Source organism: Haemaphysalis longicornis, unplaced genomic scaffold, assembly GCF_048455015.1.
Source record: "Haemaphysalis longicornis isolate Haplotype H1 unplaced genomic scaffold, Haemaphysalis longicornis Haplotype H1 scaffold_9, whole genome shotgun sequence".
In the NCBI taxonomy this organism is placed as follows: Eukaryota; Metazoa; Arthropoda; class Arachnida; order Ixodida; family Ixodidae; genus Haemaphysalis; species Haemaphysalis longicornis.
Window position 1 is genome coordinate 97182092 of NW_027526460.1, and position 20380 is coordinate 97202471.

The 20380-nt window shown below is 46.4% G+C and overlaps 1 protein-coding gene across 1 annotated transcript in view; it reads right to left on the minus strand.

The window, feature by feature from the left end:
- The window catches only part of LOC144153318 (uncharacterized), a 39172-nt gene extending 19128 nt beyond the window's left edge, over window positions 1–20044 (minus strand). Inside the window, exons 1-5 of the mRNA XM_077684968.1 lie at window positions 19237–20044; window positions 14870–15001; window positions 9344–9588; window positions 8056–8153; window positions 5989–6094 (exon numbers count right to left, since the gene is read on the minus strand). Coding sequence (XP_077541094.1) covers window positions 5989–6094; window positions 8056–8153; window positions 9344–9588; window positions 14870–15001; window positions 19237–20044 — 1389 coding nt within the window. The remainder of the gene's footprint in view (window positions 1–5988; window positions 6095–8055; window positions 8154–9343; window positions 9589–14869; window positions 15002–19236) is intronic.
- Between the last annotated feature and the right edge of the window lie 336 nt (window positions 20045–20380).

Below are 20380 nucleotides of genomic sequence, written 5' to 3' on the forward strand. Positions count from 1 at the left end.
GAGCAAGTTTCTATGTTATCTGACGAGGAGAGAACAGTAATTTTTGGCTGAGGCACATTGCGACCCCATGTATAATGCGTTGGTTGACTACTTTCTGCAAGCACTCAAGATTTAGACAAAAGTTGAAAAACGTGTTGCAGGGTCGCTTTAGTTTGGCGAAGACAAAATATTTGGGCAAAGAAACCTTCATTATGAATTTGTTGTTATGCCGATTTGATAAGGAAACGAAAAACGAGCACGAAAAATTAACATAAAAAAGACGCCTACTTTTTTTTCTTCGAACCCGTTTGAACCCGTTTGAACCGGTTCCAACGGGTTCGAACCGGTTCGAACCGGAACGGAATGGTGCTCTGGAACTGAACCCGAACCGAACCCGAAAGGCTTGAACCCGAACCCGAACCGAACCCGAAAAAATTCCGGTTCGACACCCTGTTTGTAGCCACGTTCAGCAGACAGTTTTGAACGTCTACATGAAGCTGCGAGGGGAGCACCAGCACGTTGGCGTGAAAGAGACTTGCCGCAAGACAAGTGAGTACACCGGTGTCAGTTTTCGGAAGGTTTTGGACATCAAATCCAAAGCGAAGGCGACAGACGGGAAGCTGACAACACCTTCGCGGAAAAGGCCCGGAAGCGAGAACCGCAAACGCCGCACTGCGATGTATGACAGCTTCACTTTGTGCGCACTGAGAAACATTGTGCACGACCTCTTCCGGCGCAACGAGCCTCCTACTGCACAGAAGATTGCGGAAGAATTTCGGAGGAGTGAGCATCTTCCCAGCCTTCGAACGTGGACCATCCGCCGCCTCCTGAATGACATCGGCTTCGTCTTCGAGAAACGCGAACGAAACTCGATGATGATCGAGCGTCAGGACGTGCTGATTTGGCGGCAGCGGTACCTTCGTCAGGTCGCTGAGTACAGGCAGCAGCACCGCAAGGTGTTCTACACAGACGAAACTTGGGTAAACGCTGGCCACACCGTGACGAAGGCTTGGAGGGACGATACAGTGAAAACGTCTGAGGACGCTTTCCTGCGTGGTTTGACGACTGGGCTCAAACAGCCATCCGGAAGAGGAGCGCGGCTGATAGTCACCCACATCGGCAACGAGGACGGCTTTGTTGACGGCTGTCTGTCCGTCTTCAAAGGAACGAAGTCGGGAGACTATCACGAGGAAATGGACGGCGAGCATTTCGAGGCTTGGTTTGACTCTGTTCTCCCTAAGCTGCCCCAGGGTAGTGTTGTCGTCATGGACAACGCGTCCTACCATTCCAGGCGGCTGGAGACTGTCCCGACCATGTCCTCACGCAAGCCTGACATACTAGCCTGGCTGACATCAAAAGGTATCCCGTGTGATGCAACGATGACAAAGAAGCAGCTTCTTGAACTGGTGGCGCCAGTGAAAGACCAGTTTGTGAAGTTCAGGGTTGATGTCGCGGCAGAAAAGGCTGGGTGCGTCGTTCTGAGGTTGCCACCATACCACTGCGAGTTTAACCCCATCGAGCTGATCTGGGCGCAGATGAAAGGTGAAGTTGCTAGGCTGAACACTGACTTCAAGATTGACAGTGTGCGGAAGCTCCTCATCACAGCAGCTGAGAATGTTTCTCCAAGCAACTGGGCCAAGGCTGTTGAGCACGTCATTGGCATTGAGGACAAGTGCCGAGAGGCGCGTGGGTTCAGTGACCATGTGGAGCCAATCATCATCAGCCTTGGGGAGGAGGAAGACGACGACAGCTGTGGGAGTGCAGATGACGACCTCTCCGGCATCGAGCAAATGGAGTGAGGCTTACCATGCTGCAGTCTTCAGCTCCGAAGCTCCAAACGGCTCTTTTAAGAGCCCACCAAATGTTGAATAGCGGTATGGCCTACAGCGAGCTTGCCACCTGTGTATCCTCCCACTATGTTTGCTTTATGCAGCAGAATTCAACTTCTTTTCTGGAACAATACCAAGGTTGTTTACATGGCTGGTCAACAATGTAGGGCTGAGGAACATGAAACATAAAACTAAGGGGGATGGTGACACAATCTTGCATTATTGAAAAGACAATCTTGTATTATTGAGGCAACGCTCTGTAACTTTATGCTCGGCTGCCTTCGCCTACCTATCTTTGTGGCCTCACGCTCAAATCTTTCCTTAAAATATTTTCATGCGGCCACGTCTGCAGTGTTGGTTTCAAGGTTTCCAGTGGTCTTGTTTACCTTTTCAACGAGTTGGGGTTTGTGAACAGCGTCAGGATTCGTTATCCGGCGATTGCTGGTCTTTCTTTCCACACGAGCCAAACTGATTAATATGGAGAAAGACACTAGTCCATGGTCAGAAAAGACGTGTGACACCGCATCTAGCCACCCACTGCAAGAAGTCCCTGGTAACGCAGAAGCGGTCCAGATGAGCTTGAGACGTGCCATGCCGCCATGTGTTGCGGGGCGGCACCCCACTGACGTCCCGGGTCCGCATGGATCCTATCACTGTCCCACAAAACGAACATTAGTGTACAAGCTGAGAGTGTCTGGCTCTGCTCTCCCTTGTCACTGACACTTTATGCAGTTAATATCCCCTCACAAAGAAGAAATAAATTTCCCGTTACATTATGTGGTACTGTTTGTGGGGAAGCAAACAGGTCAGTACGAGCTTGCGCCTTGTCAGGGGAATGCACGCAAAGAAAACAGAAAAACTTCCCGCTCATTTTTACATCGACCAGGGAGAAACCACCATCTGCCCAAGCTTGCAGTCAACAATTTTAAGGAAGTCTCTTTTTTTATAAGAATGGCTGTTCTGCCTGCACGACTACATTTAGCAGGCTAATTTACTGTCGAACCAACAAATTTGTTGACGTTGCTACCATGTGTGCCCTACCTTTCCACAATACACTCTTCTGCCCTTGGAACGAATGCCAACATATTGCAACAATGCACAAGATAAGCTGAATACCACCAGGGCAAGGCTGTCAGATTAAGTTATCGGACTGCCTGAAACTTTCAGCGACAAACTTCAACGAGAGGACTGTGCCTCGCGGCAGTACAGAAATTTTTTTTAAATGGCTGCTACGATAAGTGGCTGCTGTACAAAATGTGCTCATGTCGTTTTGTTCTCTTTGCATCTAATTTGTGGCGTTGTGCCTGATGAATAGGAACCTTCTGCGCATAAGCTTGAAATTGTCTTGCAGCATTATGTGACCTGCAACCATATTTCTCGTTGTTTGCTGATTTTATTTCATTTGAAACTGCTGGCAATGAAGAGTTGCCGAGGTACTGAGGCAAAAAACGACTTGTATAACAATCTCACTAAGCCCCTTTGCACCGGAAGCATTTGGAAGTCCGGTATAAGGGAAATCACTGCAGTGTTCTAAGTGGCATCATATGCTACTTATGTGCTTGAATGGACTTCTCATGGCAGCGCCACGTATGGGATGTTGTGTTTTCACTGAGGATGTGTACTTTTAACTCTGACTACAGGTGTGCTTTTATGTGATTTCAAGTCAAAGCTTGCAGTGTAATTCAATGTATGTAATATGTAATTAAAAAAATTACAATTTACGGTGCAGTTGCAATTTTTCAACACATCCCTGGCTTGGTGTCGTGTTGAATGGTATCAAAAAAGCAGCCGTTGCTATTTTTGTGCGTGTAGAGTACACTGCTTATAACGAAAGCATGTATAATAATCTCAGGCTCATTGTAAGACACGATAAAATGTGACTCATATTACGGGCAAGGGGAGTTCATTGAATGCAACTTTGTTTTAATGTGATAAAGAGGACCGAGTTTCAAGTTTCAACATCTGGACTGTAAAGCATACTTCAGAGAGAAATGTCAGATATCGAGGTTCTTAGCAGTGCGTTATTGTGATAATGTGGAGGAAACATTGAACGGGCACTGTGTACGGGCACTGTGTACGGGCACTGTGTACGGGAGGAAACTGTGTACGGGCACTGTTAATGTCTTCATACACCTGTGGTAGTGCCCTAGTGGTAAATCCAGATGGAAGGCCTGCAGGGAATCACCTGTCGCACTCTGCATTCTGTTGTTCAGTGAAACTCCATGTCAAAACCACACAACACGTTTTAGCCCAATTTAGTTTGGGGGGGCGGGGAGGAGGAGGAAGCGCCTGCTAAGGTTTCTGGGTTCTAACCTTTTCATATTTGTAAATTGGTACCTCAAGCTCGTGTCCATGATACCTCAAGCTCGTACGCATGAGTATGCCTGCCAGTGAGACTGTCTGCATCATGCCCTTGTTTTGGCACTTGAATTTGCGTAGAAGACACTACAACTTTTCATTCATAAACATTTCAGCGCAAAAGGGAATAAAAACAAATGCTGTTTATAAGTGGCGGCTCTCTAGCCAAATTATAAGTGTGAATAATTCACTCCCACATATAATTAAGAGAAAAGCAAACTTTTTTGCTATTTGGCCTGCGATTTCTTTGAGCTTGCCCCAGCAGATGTAAATTCAAGCAAATGGGCATAAAAGGGTGAGCTGTAACTATGACGCCAAAAAATTTTCCCTGTACAGGCATTTTCCCCAGTTTCGTAAAATGACACTCCAAATGCCGTGTGTTAGGGCGTATAAAAATCTGAAAGAAGTGATCGAAATAGCCTGTTATAACCTACATTGGCGTTGTCAAAATCGCAATTACCATGGCAGCTGCGAAAGAGCATTTTTCAGGAATGGAGAATTTACCATCCATTTCGAGACTCGATCAGAATCGCAAAAGCGCTTTTTCCCAAAAATGTGCAGCACCGTGAAGCACGGTTTTTACGCGCAGACACTTCATGGTCGCTTCCTGTAAACCGCAGGCTTTCTTGTCAAGACTGCGTAAAAAAACGCGTAACAGTGCTATATTAAGGACATGACGGCAGTGCTTAGACAATGCACATGTAAGGAGCAATAACCAGGAAGAGACAGTAATAAACTCACGCGTAATAATGAAGCAGAAGCGAAGCTATTTTTCACGCGTGATCTGAAAGGAGCAATTCTGTTATTTTTTTTTCCTTTTTACAAACAACGCGCTACCTATGTGCACCTCCGATTGGCGTGGCTTTTGTGCACACATTACTAAACACAAGAGTGTTTGATGCAATTGTTATTAACCATCAGCATAATCTAAAAATCTGAAATCGTTCTCCGCGTCGTCGTCAAACACGCATAATGTTGCGTACCTCGCGAAATTAATGCTTCAGCACATCGAGTACTTCACGTACGCATAACTGCATCGATCTTTGTAACATAGTGAGTCATATAAATTAATGACGCACTCGCTCTTTTACGTCCTATATTAAAACTTATTTGTTCATTCGTATGTCATAATTACGAAATCTCGCGCCGTTCACGAATAGGTGGGGTGAGGTGTGGACAATCGATCAGTTCTGAAATGAGAGACGCAAGATAAACAACCGATAGCAATCACCGCCAGCGCACGCACACATTAACCACACCGGACACGAGTCGTTTCCATGACTTTTAGGACTTAATCTGCCTATAAATTACTGCAGTGACGACAAACAAACTCGGTGAGAAAAGCACATGATGTCACGAATTTAGCGCGATCCTCTTTCAAAACGCGCGCGCACTGACGTCACGGGTCCGGCGCTTCGGCGGAGTGATACACTACATGAGGTGGTGCCGTTCTTAAGTTGTAACCGGGTATAGTGTGCTGGAAAAACACAAAAAGTGACCCACACTTTCACTATTTTCACCTGATGCATAATTAGACGCTATTCACCTGTACCCTTTCTGCATTTTCAAAAGCGCTAGACGAAATTAACCCGCTATGCACCTGCGCTCCGCCAGAGTCAACCACATTTACAAAAACGTCATATGAATAGCGTCGATGATGTCATTGATTGGCCTGTTCTACGCCCTTACTTTCCTTTATTAACTTTGATTCATAACTTAATTTGCTTCATTGCTTGTAAAGTCAGTTTACTAAATAAATTAGTACGCTCAAGGTTGTTACGCGCCAGCTATATTGGTTATAAGTTTGAGTACACAGGCTCACCACAGAGTACACATGCTCATCGGGCGACGTGAAGGGGTTCGGAACCGACGTGGCGCTGATGTGAACATGGCGAGGATCGTTATGCAAGAACACCTTGTCTGCAGACCTGCAATCAGTATAGAGATGAGGAGGAGAAGGAAGAGGAGGCGGGGGAGGTGGAGTAGTAGTAAACATGTTCAAAAATAAGCATTTTGTGCAAAATGAGGTATAATACATCACTTGACTGTGAGTTGGCCTTCGATAGCGACGTTCGCATCTAATAATATGAGCTAGTCTTTATTTCAAGCTCGGTTGGTTACCCTGGTTACCTTGTGTGCTGAACATCAGTGGGTGCTCTAGTCGCATCTTTTAGGGAATACTAGTCGCGCTGGCGGGATTCTGTTTTAAGAAATTTTGAGAGTAACCTTCTACTTGAAGGTTTTGCTGGTTACAGAAATCATGAGTGGGACGTAAAAACGCTCAGTCCGCTGATACGTCTTCCCAACTCATTGTTTCCCCATATCGTCATTCTTTTAACGAAGCTATGCTATCCTTGCAAAGAAAACAAATTAAAAAAACATCATGCGGCGCCGTGTAACTCAAGTATGTTACAGGTTCATATTTATGTTTTTATTAATGTAGAAGTTAAATACTTTGGAACAATCAATCTGAAAAACAATGGCAAGCGTTTATTGCAACTTTTCACTTGGGGGCCCGATATCCACAATGGGCCTTTAGTTGGCCTGCATCGACGGCAGCGGCAAGAATTCGTTGGGGTACTTAACTCTGCTTACGTTTTGAAGGCGAAAGCCTGGCGGTACTTACTAAAACATATTTACTGCTGCATCATATTTCACTCGCTTTCCCCTTTTTATTACTGTTTTTTGGTGCGAATTACTTTGAAGGTTTTTTTTTTTCCTACTAGATCCTGTTTGCGTCTCTTTCTTCGCTTTCGTTTCTTAGTCTTGTGGCGCGGATTAAAGCGGAAAAATAACAGGCACCCGCTGCAGCTTCCCCAGGAACCCTTTCTTATGGGGTTGGTGTGCACTTGTCATAGTCACATGCCATTACGCGCACGCACTGTTCTACAAATTTACGTTTCAAATTCACAGTTGCGTGAATTTTGTGAAACGGAAACATTAGCCCCTCAAATACCCTGATTCCTGGGCAATCCGGCGAGGGGGTATGTGACACGAAGAAAAAAACAACGGCAACGAATTCTTTTCTACGCTGGCAATGCACGGAGATGGCATTAAAAACTGTGCTTGGTATCTCTGTCATAAGAATCTGTAAAACACGGAAGGGAAATGGGTAGCGAAATCTGCAGCTGAACACGATTTGGGGGTCGGCGGCTGTCTTGTGGGTGTGCTTCGCGAGCGACGTCCGGCTGCAGCGGGTCGCTTCGGCAAAAGTGTACTGGCGTCATTTCCGTGACGGATATGACATCAGTGAAATTTCGGGTGTCGCGGCATGAAGCACTTTTGTGTTAAAATATAAAACCCGACAACGAACAACCCTAAGTATACCGTACTCTTTAGTACTGAAGGTTGCTTCTCCGCGAGGAGACCCTGTGTGCAGGGCTGCACCCTTTACAGGCCGCTTGCTTCGTTGCACTGGCATCACTTCCGTGACAGATATGACGTCACCGAAATGTTGATGCATTACGTAACCAAAATGTTGGTGCACAAAAAGAGCACAGTTGATAGAGCACAGCGCTGCTCCTGTGCAGACCCGGGTTCATATCCCATCGTACCACACGTGTGTGTCTTTTTATGTACTATCCACTGTTCCGGAAATTCCTTACCGCCCAACAACGACAAGTACGGCAACGATGACTACGACGGTTTTTTGCAGAATGGGGACTTAAGGCTCCCGCCTTAAAAACATTTGGTGGGAGTAAGTCAAAATGGCTGTCTTACACGCGTCAGGAGCAGCAGAGCATGAGCGAGTCAGGTATATTACTAAGCATGCGAAACGTATGCACAAAGTGGCTTATTGACCCTCTGATTTCATAGCCAAGAACTCCTGTTTGAAGCGCATGCGTTGCATTAAAACAATATGAGCACGCAGCCGAAATGACATTCGTACCTGACGAGTTCGGCCAAGTTCCTCTGCCCCAGTTTGCTTGCGGCGGCGAAGTCGATGATGCCAACGAAGTGGTACTTCGACAGGTACTCCCTTGTCACCTGAACTACGACACGATTATTTGTTGCGTGCGAGATGTTGTAGTCAATGAGCCCACAAATTTCATGTATCATAATGTTTACTCGTATTATTAGTGAATCATGTTTCAGCCGCTCAAACATTTCTTACTAATTATCTTTTGTGAAATGCTCGCAAAGTTCTTCATTTCAATGTTCCAGGCGTAAAAAAAGTTTGCAAAAAAGGCAGAGAGTACAAAGACTTGGCTTAACTTTCGCACAAACGTATAGCTGCTTTCGGAATTTTGACACAGCTTGCTCTGTCCCCCCCCCCCCCCCCTCCACTTTTTTCTTTGTTTTACGCTGCAACTTCCTGTTTTCTTCGCGCTCCGAACTTCGAGGTCCAAGTAAATTCAAATGCAATATAGAAGCTTTTTGTGTTTTTAGCGAGTGTTTCCGTGACAGCGACTAAAGCTTGCAAAAAAACTTTTTCGCGCTTTTATATTGTGACGGGCGAAAAAATGCATGGAAGTGAGATTAGTAGAGAGCAGGCATGCGAGTGAGTGAGTGAGTGAGTGAGTGAGTGAGTGAGTGAGTGAGTGAGTGAGTGAGTGAGTGAGTGAGTGAGTGAGTGAGTGAGTGAGTGAGTGAGTGAGTGAGTGAGTGAGTGAGTGAGTGAGTGAGTGAACACCTGAGTAGGTTAGGGAGAGGTTGAGTGAATGGTGTCAGTGTTCAAGCGATCACTGCGGTGAAAGTTAAAAAGCAAAGCTCTTACTAACCCCAAAATATACTCTCGTCTAGATAGGCAGACTCTGTAGTTTTGAACTTAAGGAATGCTTAATCCGGGCCTTTAGCGAGCAGCTAAAATGTGACTCGCTTAACTGGGGGTGAGCACGGGTGAAGAAACGTTTAAAATCACAGCGCGAAATTCTGTTGCCGCCTCTTCCTGTTATCCTGTCCTGCGATAGGATCGTTCAAAACGCATCCTGCGAGAAAGTCACTTTGGTGGTGAAATGAGCCCCCTTTTTCCTTCAAAACTTCCTAATCTCCCAGTCGTTTTCCACTTTCTCACTCTCCCCCTCTTTCTTGCATTTGTGCCCAATTTTCCTGTCCTTAGAGAGGCACAAAAGACAAATGGACAGCAACCTTGGAGGCACCCCAAGCTGCAAGCGAAACTAGATTCAAGATACTTCCAAAATGGGAAAACGGGAACAAGAAAGAAGACAAAAGCTCGCCTTGAGCAGCATGCTGTACGAGCTGAAGTCGTCCGCGGCCAGGCTGAGGTCAAAGGCGAGTCCAGCAAGATTTCCCTCCTCGAGGAGCGAGCGCACCCTGGTGACGAATTGCACCGGCAGCGGGAAGTCGCCCACCACGCTTTTCACTTCGGGGGCAGCCATCGTGAGCAGGACGCGGGGAGGACCGGGGACAGGGGTGGCCCCTTCGGCACCACTGCCGCCTTTCGCCAGCGTGTGCCAAGAGCCTGCTTCGTTTGTTCGAGAGGGGCAGAGAACAGGCAAATTAATGACTATGACGTAGCATGCACTGAAGTGCCTCACCGCGGATTGCGGGAGGGTGCCATGGTTTATTCATTACACCCCAATGCGCATTTTTTGGGCGTATGCCCCTCAGAGCATTTTTTTTCTGTAGTGTGAGCTACACTGGCCGAGGTTGAGCAGTTTCGCGTGGCTCCTGGAGAGCCATGCTGCGCATGTGCGAGGAGCAGTGACGTCTCACGGCGCACAGCTGGTGCTCCTGAACCGCCGCTGCCGTGACTGGATTGGATTGGATTAAATTGAATTGCATTGGATTAGAAATCGTTTTAGCCGCAGTAAGCATGATAATTAGCTAATCCTAGACAACTAGGAAACGTAAGAATAACCAGCTGAACCTTAGCTCACGTTACGTATATCCTGGCATAGCCGAGCTAAGCGACTGCTAATTTTTTGTAGTTGTGTGTGTGTGTGTGGGGGGGGGGGGGGGGGGGCGGTTGGCAGGGAAAGTAAGGGAGAGTAAAACCGTTCAGAAAATTGGGGATATTTATCGCGAATTTATTGTCACGGAAACCGAGTTTGGGAGGCAAAAGCACAAATGAAGGAGGTGATTATCCAGGGAAGGGCTAGCTGGAACGTGGCTGGAGCAGAGATGGCTTAAGAGAAAGCAATGCAAAAGATATCACGTGACTACGAAGGAAACTGCGCATGAATGTTTCTCTTTTAAGGAAAGGATTGTTGAGTTCTGGATATGTGAATGACGTCGCTATGGTTGCTTCGTAAGCGCGCATTTATGTCTCTGTTGGGCAACTGCCATGAAAACTCGCACTAGTTATTTTTGTTCCGCATCGTTAAATTCCAGCAGCAATTAATGTCCACCTATTGTAACCGAGTGCGATTTGTCGCAATAGCAACGTCGAATATCAGCATAGGTGTATTTGGAATCGTGTATTTGCCGCAGATAATAGCAATTACAAAAAGGGGGGAGATTGTCAGCATGTTGCACTGAACTAGACTATCACGCATTTCATGCCAAATAAAAAGAAAGCGATGAAATCTTACGTAAAATATTTTAACACGAAAGTGTTTTATTCCCAGATACACAAAGATTTCACTGACGTCATATCGTCACGGAAATGGGGGTAATACAACGGAGCAGCGGCCTGTAAAGCGTGCACCCCTGCACACGGGGTCTTCTTGCGGGGAAGCAACCTTTAGTACTAAAGAGTACGTTATACTTAGGGTTGTTCGTTTTCGGGCTTTATATTTTAACACGCAAGTGTTTTATGCCGGTATACACCAAGATTTCGCTGAAGTCATATGCGTCGCGGAAATGACTCCAGTGCACCTTTGCCGAAGCGACCCGCCAGCAGGACGTCGCTCGCCCAGCACACCCACAAGACAGCCGCCGACCGGCAAATCATGGTCAGCTGCAGAATTTGCTGCACATTTTACTTTAGTGTTTTACCTATTCCTATGACAGCGGAATCAACCACAGTTTTTTTAGAGGTGTGTTTCCACATGAAAACAAAACGACAAGGCCCACCACGTGATTTTAAATTATTTCTCGCCGAGTTCTCCTTCCTACACTAATTATTTTGACTCCCTTTTGATGCCTTCAGCCATCGAATAAGCAAGACACCCGAAAGGTAGATTTTTCCCTAGACACCCCTTACTTGATATAACCTTTTATGAACATATCCCAATGTGTCATCACGTCAAAGGCAGCGAGTGCCGTGGTGCTGGTATAATTGTCAGTTTTTCAGGACGTGTAGAGCGCTCAACTTCGCGCTTTTTTAAACATATTCAAATAATGGTAATAGATATAGCAGAGAAAACCTATTGTATGGCACGCACTTTCCCCTCCTTCTAGAAACGGTATCCCCCGAAATTTAGGCGCTGCCTGTTTTGTCTTGGATAGAAAATTGCACTAAAGAAGTAGATGACGCTTTCAGTAAGGCAGGCCGATCGAGCACGATCCTATTTACCCACCACTAATACTTTGTGCTTGTTCTGCTGTTCCGCTGTCCTGTTGTGCTTGTTCTGCCGTTTTGTACCTTTCAGGGCTTTGTTTTGTTTGTTTTTTGTGTATTTTGTTTTCTTTGTTTCAGGAGATGTGCTTTTCAATCTGCCGCTTCTGCTACGGCTTCCGGAGGAGGAGTAGGGCTCTCAACAAATTAAAGAGCGTCTCCCCAAACGAGCTTCATATTGTGCTTCACCCGTCCTACTATCCTTTCAGTTTGTAATCATATGGTCTGTCATAATATTCTGCAGTGTAGCGGACGGAACGAGGGCGGTGGTCACGTGGAATGGAGGCATATTCATGTTGGTGTACATATCCGTAATAGGTATATCAAAATGCATCCCAGTGGTCCGAGTGACTGAGTGACTAAGCATTAATTAAAGCTTACTTTTAACAAAATTTTGGCTTACACCCTCCAGAAGGGTACTGCTAACAATTTTTTCTGAGCGGCCAAACAGGCAAATAAAAGGTGGCGCCTGTAGTATATTTGTGATCCGAAAACTGACGAAAAAAGTACACATCTGGTTAAACATATCCCTTCTAATGTACGAGGGTGACGCGCCGGATCTCAGGTCTTACTCTAGGACTTTAACGTCCAGGGTGATTGGCGATTCCATGGAGAGAATTGCGATTTTAGCAAGAACAAAAAAAGCGGAAGAAATTATAGCCCACAGGCAGTCATTATCCCTGGAGGCCGCTTTAAGTAGTCCCTAGGACAATATAACAGCTGGACGGGAAAGTAGCCATTAAAGCGGCAACCACATGGAGCATTTTGCTCGCGTATGGCGACAGTCACCGTCTCCTGGTGGCGAGTCAAAAAACGTTGGAGAGCACAATTAATCCCAGCAACATCTTCCAGATTGGTTTGGTAGTTAAAGAATTGGCCGCGTATCTGCTCCTCTCGTTGCAAATGTCGACACAAGACGATAGTCGACTGGCGCCCCTGGCAAGTAAATGCATCCCTTCTCTTTCCCGCTCACGTCTCATGCTGTTCCTCTTCGTCTCGTCTTCCAAGATAACACGCTAGCGTTTTGCGCAAGTCAATTTAAATTTACCGCCTTCTACTGCTCCAAGTCGGGTGCTTCGATGCCAGCGCTGCCGTACGGCGAAGACGCGCGTGAGTCAAGGCACCCGACTACAACATTTATAGAACCACGTTTCCCTACTCCACGAGCCTTCCAAGCAGAACGCGGAATGTCCAGTGGAACCTGTTGTTGATGTTGCCGTTTTATTGTTTCGAATTCCGCCAGGTAGCTCGGACAACAGCAGGCGATGGTTTTCTGCAGTTGATGTAGTATTTTATTTGCTATCGCAAAAAGCAAGCACTCGTAATTTTTTAATAAAAAAACACTGCAAATATTACTCATGTATTGATTTGCGTATGTATGTATGTATTTGCGTATTGTTTTGTTGTTGTTCAACAAAGTTGACAAGTATGAACATTAAAACCGCGCTAGACGTTCAGCTTTGGCTGTGCGTATATAGATTATTGCGCAGCATGTGTTCAGTTTGGCCTGCTGGCTTAATGGAGTGACAGACAGACAAACAGACCAAAATTTTCCCGTTCAAGTAGCCCAAGAAAGACTATCGTCTTTAAAACCGTCTAATTGGTCAAATTGTTTTTATTTTTGGAATTTGGTCCTTTCCAACGTGCGTTTCAAGTCGCCACTAGGAGGCGCCGATGGCCGCCAGACGCGAGCAAAACGCTCCTGTTGTTGCCGCCTAAATTGTCACGGCTTCATCTGTTTTCCTTAATACATGGCCAAAGTGCTTACTGATGTCTTTAAAATTGCAGATCTTTAATTATGAAAACGCAGCATTTTTATTTATTTATTTATTTTCATACCCTAAGGACCCGGCATGCAGGGCACTACATATGGGGGGATTAGGAAGATATTCAACCTGTACACCATACATTAAATGTTGCCAGACATTATATAAAGCTTAAAACATAAAAGCACAGGAAAACTACACACAACAGATCCAATAACGCAAAAAGACATGCATTACGAGTCTCCTTCGAAGCTCATGTCTGACAATGGCATTCACTCTCTAGAATCTCGAAAACGCTTGGCCCGGTTATCATTCTTGCACAATATTGTTACGTCTAAAGTGCAAATAACTCCATCGACTTAAGTTCAACCCTTAAGCACCAGAAGGACGCGACACACGCATACTCAATCCCTTCAGCCTATTTTCGCAAAAACAAACCAGTTCAAGCTTAGTTTTTTTCCCCCGTACCATTTCTGAATGGAATGCACTTCCGGAAACAGTTGTTCAGGCCAGAAATGTTTCCGAAGCGCTCCATGCGAGTATTTGTCATTGAGTGTGTACATTGTACGGTGTTCTATGCTTTTACCGATGTGCCTTGTATTTTTTGTTTGTTTGTTTTCTTACTTTTAAAAAAGTTTGATCCTTGTATAAATGATTGTGTATTGCCAGTTGCCCCTCCTGCTTGGGCCAGAAAATCTGCCTTGCAGTATTCGAAATAAATAAAATAAATATAAAGTGTGCACAAGAGCAGGTACGTTAAGAACAATACAATATGCCCCAGGTAACAAATTGTGGTATGTGGAATGGAACAGTTATGTGGAAAGCAACAGAATTATATTTAGTTTTTACGGTCGCTTTCAACTGAAAAACATTTATTCGTACTTCGATAATATTTTAACTCACCGAACCGGTTCCGAACCGGTTCATGCTTGCGAACCGGTTCGGATTGTTATTTAGTGGAACCGGTATGAAATAAATTAACCCGAATCCGAACCGTAACCGAACCGGTATTCTTTTCTGTTCACACAGTTCACACTGTTCACCGGTGGCATATCACACTCCTGGTGATATGCCACCAATTCTTTGTACTGTTCTTTTGGTGAATTTCAGCCCTTTTGTTTGACTTGCACTTCCTACATATTTAACCTGTGTTCATTGTTTTTTACCGCTCAGTATTACAATAGCTACTGTCAAAGTTGCTTTCTACATTTCTTCTTTATTTTTTCTGTGGAAGCGGATCGATTCCCCGCCGCGGCGGCCGCTTTTCTGATGGAAGCGAAAAGTGAAAGCGCCCGTGTGTTCGAGATTTCGGGGCACGTTAAAGATCCCGGGGCACGCTAACGAAGACAAGGGGGAGTAGAGACTGGTAGATAGTCTTGGTAGATAAGTTTTGGTACGTAGCGAGAAATCAACATTGAGAATTTTTTTTTTTTTGCTCCTCGTCAGCCCTGAAGAGGAAAAAATGTGGGACGTACCGCTAGAGGCCACGTGGAGGGTCTTGTTGGGCGAGTGGTATTGAACCGAGTTCTGAACGAGATAGTAGCTGCAGAGCGACGGAGGAAGAGGGCCAGTGTAGGCTGGACCCACGGAGCAGTAAAGGTCACCCCCTAAAAAAAGAGCAAACACTTCAGTTTAAAACGGCTTATACACTTTTTAATAGGCGTTACCCGGCAGACGTGCCACAGAATTAATGAACTAACCATCGCGTCTGTGTTCGTCTGTGTCGGCTGTGTTCGTCTGTGTCGGCTGTGGCGTCTGTGTCGCCTTGGCGTCTGTGCCATCTGGTCCTTCCTTAGTCCCGTTTTCCGCGCTGTTTTTAAAAGCTAAAATGTATTAACAAGCCCATCAGTACACCTAGTGTCACTAGATAAGACCCACTGAGGCACGCAAGTGAGCAACGGTGGCCATTTTGTTGTTGATCAGCGTTGCCAGATTGCCGCTTCTGAGGGCTGACTGGCTGGCCTCACCGCTAACTTGGACGAGGTCACTTGTAAACAACACTGCCGAAGACACAGCAACACGGCTTCTTCGGGCAAACTTTTGCAGCTTAAATTCTGCGAAGCGCGTTATCTGTGAGTCGCAATCGGAACGACGCCAGTCAAGCGCAGCCGCAGAGCAGGGAGGACGAGCTGAGACTACCACAGTTGACCGGCAGAAAACGCATAAACGACAAAATGGCGCCGCCTATGAACCGTCGCAGTGTAAACAAGTGTCACGTGTTGCGAACTGACCAATGATCACGGCAGCGCACGGAACAATAGCAGAAAAGAGTGCCGATGCTCTGTAACCTTATCTAGTGACACTAAGTACACTCTTTTGCAACTAAGCAACGCCCTCAAATCTTATGCGCAGGTATGTCGGCTCGAATACTAGTCAAAAAGGTCTCGGCGCAGATTCACGAAACTGCTCGCATACGTAAATTATGGTAAGCGCAGTTTGTTATTGGCACACACTTCGCTATCATCTCGCCTTTTCTGGGAACCAATCGCGCAACGCGGAATAGTGGCGTGGGTTAATCACAAAGTGCTCTTACGATATTTCAGGTACAAACAGCTTCGCGAATCCGACACTCTATTCTGAGTTCGCAAAAAATTCATAAGTCATCTACATAACATTCCGGTACTGTTAGAAAAGCTCATTGTGTACTTGCTAAGAAAGAAGACTTACGGAATGTGCGAAACAGAATCAAATTTATTTAAGAATGTAGCTCGCGACCGTGCTTGCAGAGTCCGATTGTACAGATGTACAGAGTTAGTGTGCGGCGATGCTGCTTCATTCTTACTGTTTCCTGTGCTGTCTTCCGTAAAGGGGGAAACAATAGACAATGCTGTGTGTATTACCCTGATCAAGGGGAACAGAGTTAAAACGGACCGAAAAAAACTACAATAACCAAACACTGCTTTTGCCCCATGTTTCTTCTTATTTGTCTTGGTGTTGAAAGCGCTCGCAAAACAAGGACGGAGGTAAGAAAAAAGAGACGACACGGAGCTGACTCGCAACTATTTGTTTATTGAAAAGAAACCCATACATACAGCGTCTCACGTGGTGCGTTCATCTCGATAAAAACCATGAAGGCAACCTTTACAGGTAATATATAGTGTCACTAGATAAGATACAGAGTTCCGTCACTGAGGCAACCAAATAAACAACGGCGGCCATTTTGGTGTTTATCAGTGTTTCCATATTGCCGGTCCTGCGGCTTCACTGCTAACTTTGACGAAGTTATTTTTAAACAGTACTGCCGAGTTGAAATGCTAAGAAATGCGTTATCTTTCATTCGTGTTCGGAACTAGCGTCACTAAATAAGGGCTTTTAGAATATGGGCACTCTTTTCTCTCATTGTTGTATGCCGCCGGGATTTTCATTGTTCCGACGGCACCACGTGATATTTGTTTACATATTGGCGCAGCCATTTTGTTTCTGGGCGCCTCTCTCTCTCTCTCTCTCTCTCTCTCTCTCTCTCTCTCTCTCTCTCTCTCTCTCTCTCTCTCTCTCTCTGCGTCGCGGATGCTAGAACGGCCGGTCACACTCTGCCCATCACACCCGGCGGCGGTTTCGTTGGCAGAGATGGCAACACTGCAAGACAGAAACAAAATGGCCCCCACACGCATCTGGGTGCACGAAGTGGCGGTACTCTTAAGCGTAGATTATTTAGTGACGCTATTCGGAACGACGCCAGTCAAGCGGAGCCGCAGAGCAGGGAGGACAAGTTGAGACTACCACAGCAGTCGACCAACACGAAACGCATAAACAACAAAATGGCCGCACCCATGAACCGTCCCAGTGTAAACAGATGTCACGTGATGCGAACTGACCAATGATGACGGCGGCGGCACTGAACAATACGAGAAAAGAGTGTCGATAATCTGTAACCTTATCTAGTGACCCTAGTAATATACGCATGCCGGGGTACGCGCGTCAGTCGAAGGGGAAGGGCACTAAATAGCGGAACTATAGATATCAATAATCGCTACGATCGCAATGAGTGGTGAAGTTGAATTTTATAGAGGACCAAATTGCCTTTCCTAGCACGTCCTGGTGTTCGGAAATGAATGTGACACAGACAACAAAGCGTCAGCTTTTACAAGCCACTGGCAGATTATACGATCCCCTAGGACAATTAACACCCTTTTTTGTACGATCCAAGTTGCAATACAGAATGTTTGGAAAGAGTCATTCACCTGGGATGATCCTTTACCCGATCGACATCAAACAGCTTGGCACAAATAAAAGTATTTTTTGTCTGTTATAGAAATTGAGGAGACGCTAACACATCTATCCCCGGAACTTTTTATGTGAAACGCTTTTATTAGCGCCCTAGTGTTTTTTTCCCGATGCCGTGGCAAAATTGTCGTATCGCAGAAGATGGGGGAACACTCATGCGTGGTACAGTGTTCCTATTTTTGGGATCCTTGCTTTGATTTTTTAGTGTTTTTATGTTCTTGGAGACATGTGTTTAGGTATCGCCTAGTTTGACCTACGTAAATGTGGTCACACGGCAAAGGTATCAGATAAACAAAAGACGTTGCACAACACACAAACGGAAAGGTGTGTTTCACTTTCGAACTGTTTGTTTCAAACTGGGCGATGCCTAAACATGCGTCTGCAAAAGCGTAAAAACGCTCAAAAATCAAGCAAGGCTCCAAACCATGGAAACATTGCACCACGCATGGGTGTTCACCCATCTTCTGCAATACGACAGCTTTGTCACGGCATCGGTCAAAAAACACGAGAGAGCTGATAGAAGCGTTTCACATAAAAGGTCCGGCGATAGATGTGTTAGTGCCCTCTCAACTTCTGTAATGGGCAAAGAATACTTTTATCTGTGTCACTCGTTCCGATCGTAGTAATTTTTAATGTCTAAAGATATCGCTTTTCAAATGCCCTTCCCCTTCGACTGTCGCGTGTACCCCCGTATGTGTGCATTCCCTGTAAACGTCGCTTTCATGGTTTTTATCGAGATGAACGCAGCACGTGAGACGTCAGTACATATTTTTGTTACTTTTCAACAGGGAGCGAGAATAACCGTGCTTTTCAATAAACAAATAGCTGCGAGTTAGCGCCATGTCGTCTCTTTTTTTTTAGTTGCGGTGTACCTTAGGACTGCACAATGTCCGTCCGCCCAAAAAATCACACAGGCACCGGCAGGATTCGTGCCGGTGTCTGGTAGACCAGCCAGGGTTAGTGTCAGTCGTCTTACCCATTGGGCTACGACCGTGAGTTAGATCCCGAGAGTCAAACGGCTTACTCCCTCGCCTGTAACGGTGCGGAGTACCATAGGATCTCCCAATGACCGTCCCCGTCCATCTGTACGCACACCATCATCAAGCAAAAATCAAGCGAAATTCCATTTGAGCAGTGAGTTGCAGTATCATTTAGGGAATAATCAAGGTGCAACTCACGGTTCAAATCGAATGGCCGTCGGGGCGAAAATCGGATGTCACTCGGGGCGCAACTTGGATGTCATTTCGAGTCCCCGTACTCCGCACCCGCGCCATCATCCACGGAGTGGAGACGCTGCCATTTTTCTACCTTCGTTCCTGCTTTTTGAGCTCTTTCAAGACCAAGTTAAACAGAACTGTCCGTTCTTCTTATTTGCCCTTTGCAAGCTGAGAAGAGAGGAGCATAGGGGACGGGGCTGTGCTATCCACGAGGAATTAAGGGTTCCGTATAAGCGAAAGTATCGGAACTTTGGCGGCGTAGACCAAGAAGCTGCAATGTGGGCATAACAGGAAAAACATCGACTGTGTGCCCTCGTGACTCGATTTCCGCAACGGTAGAGCGCGTATTTCTTTCTTCATTATTATTTACTTAAAACGTCACAACTGCAGTGAACTAATACCTTCGGCTAGCGCTGCCTTCCGTCCAACGACGGCGTTCCACTTGTCCGCCGTTTCACTGGAGGAATTCCTCTCAGCAGGCGGCTCAGAAAGCTTGGAGTCTGCATCTTGATGGTTCGTCGAGTCACCTGTGGAGACACCCCGCACAGTTTTAGCCACTCCAAACTCTTTTGAATCGCGTGCCAGTGGCGGAGTGCGGTCTTTCCCAAACACCCCTTGCTTGGCATCCAGAGAAGGGCTTTCCTTGCTAAGCGATTCTTCTCCAACCTTCCCTTGAGTAAACTCAGCGGCTATCCGGTTGAGCTCGTGCGACAAGTGGAGCAACCTCGTCTTCTGGGGACCGTCGACACCCGTGTCAAAAGCCGCCGGTTTGAATCTTCGCGCCGAATCCGGTGCACCGACTGCCAGGTTCGTGGAGAACACATGCAGGGAGCTCAGCTTCTTCGGTGCTTCGGGTCTGTCGTCCAGTTTTTCGGAACTTGATGAGCTGAGTGCTGGAACAGTCTTGTCGACGGTCGTCTTGGGAGCTGACGGGAACACCGCCGAATTGACGGTCAGGAGAGCTTCCCTTTTGTCTGTCGAGGGAACGTTAGCAGCACCCGGAGACAGCTGCTGTCCCAGAGGTCGTCGAGGCTGCTCAGCGTCCGACACGTTCACGGTAAAACTTTGATCACCGTTCGATGTCAACAAGATTTTCCATCCTTCCAGGTCTTTTCCGCTACTGCCAGTTCCTTGGGGTCCTTCCCGTGCTGATGACGCTGCGACGACTTTGGGAGGAGCGAAGGGCAGGGGAAGCCTGTGCTGCACCATTTTTGCGAAGCTTTCGAGCGTTGCGTTACCGGTGAAGTTTTCTAGCGAAATTCCCTCCCGCATTTCGTTGTAAGCGGTCTCGCCCACTCTCGATTCTAATGGCTGCATTGATGTCTCGCTCGGAGGCTTTCCTGCGAGGAATAAGCTCTGTACAATGGCTTCGCAAAAAAAAATGGTAAAAAGGGGATTAGTCGGAAAGACGAAAACGTGCGGCGCTAAACATACGAGAACGAAGAGGCGGGAAACGATAGGTACAGGCGCCTGGTTGGGAGTTTGCGCTTGTCCCGTCCTTCCTGTTGCCTTTTTCGCGCAAAGCCCGTGTTTATTCCTCAAATC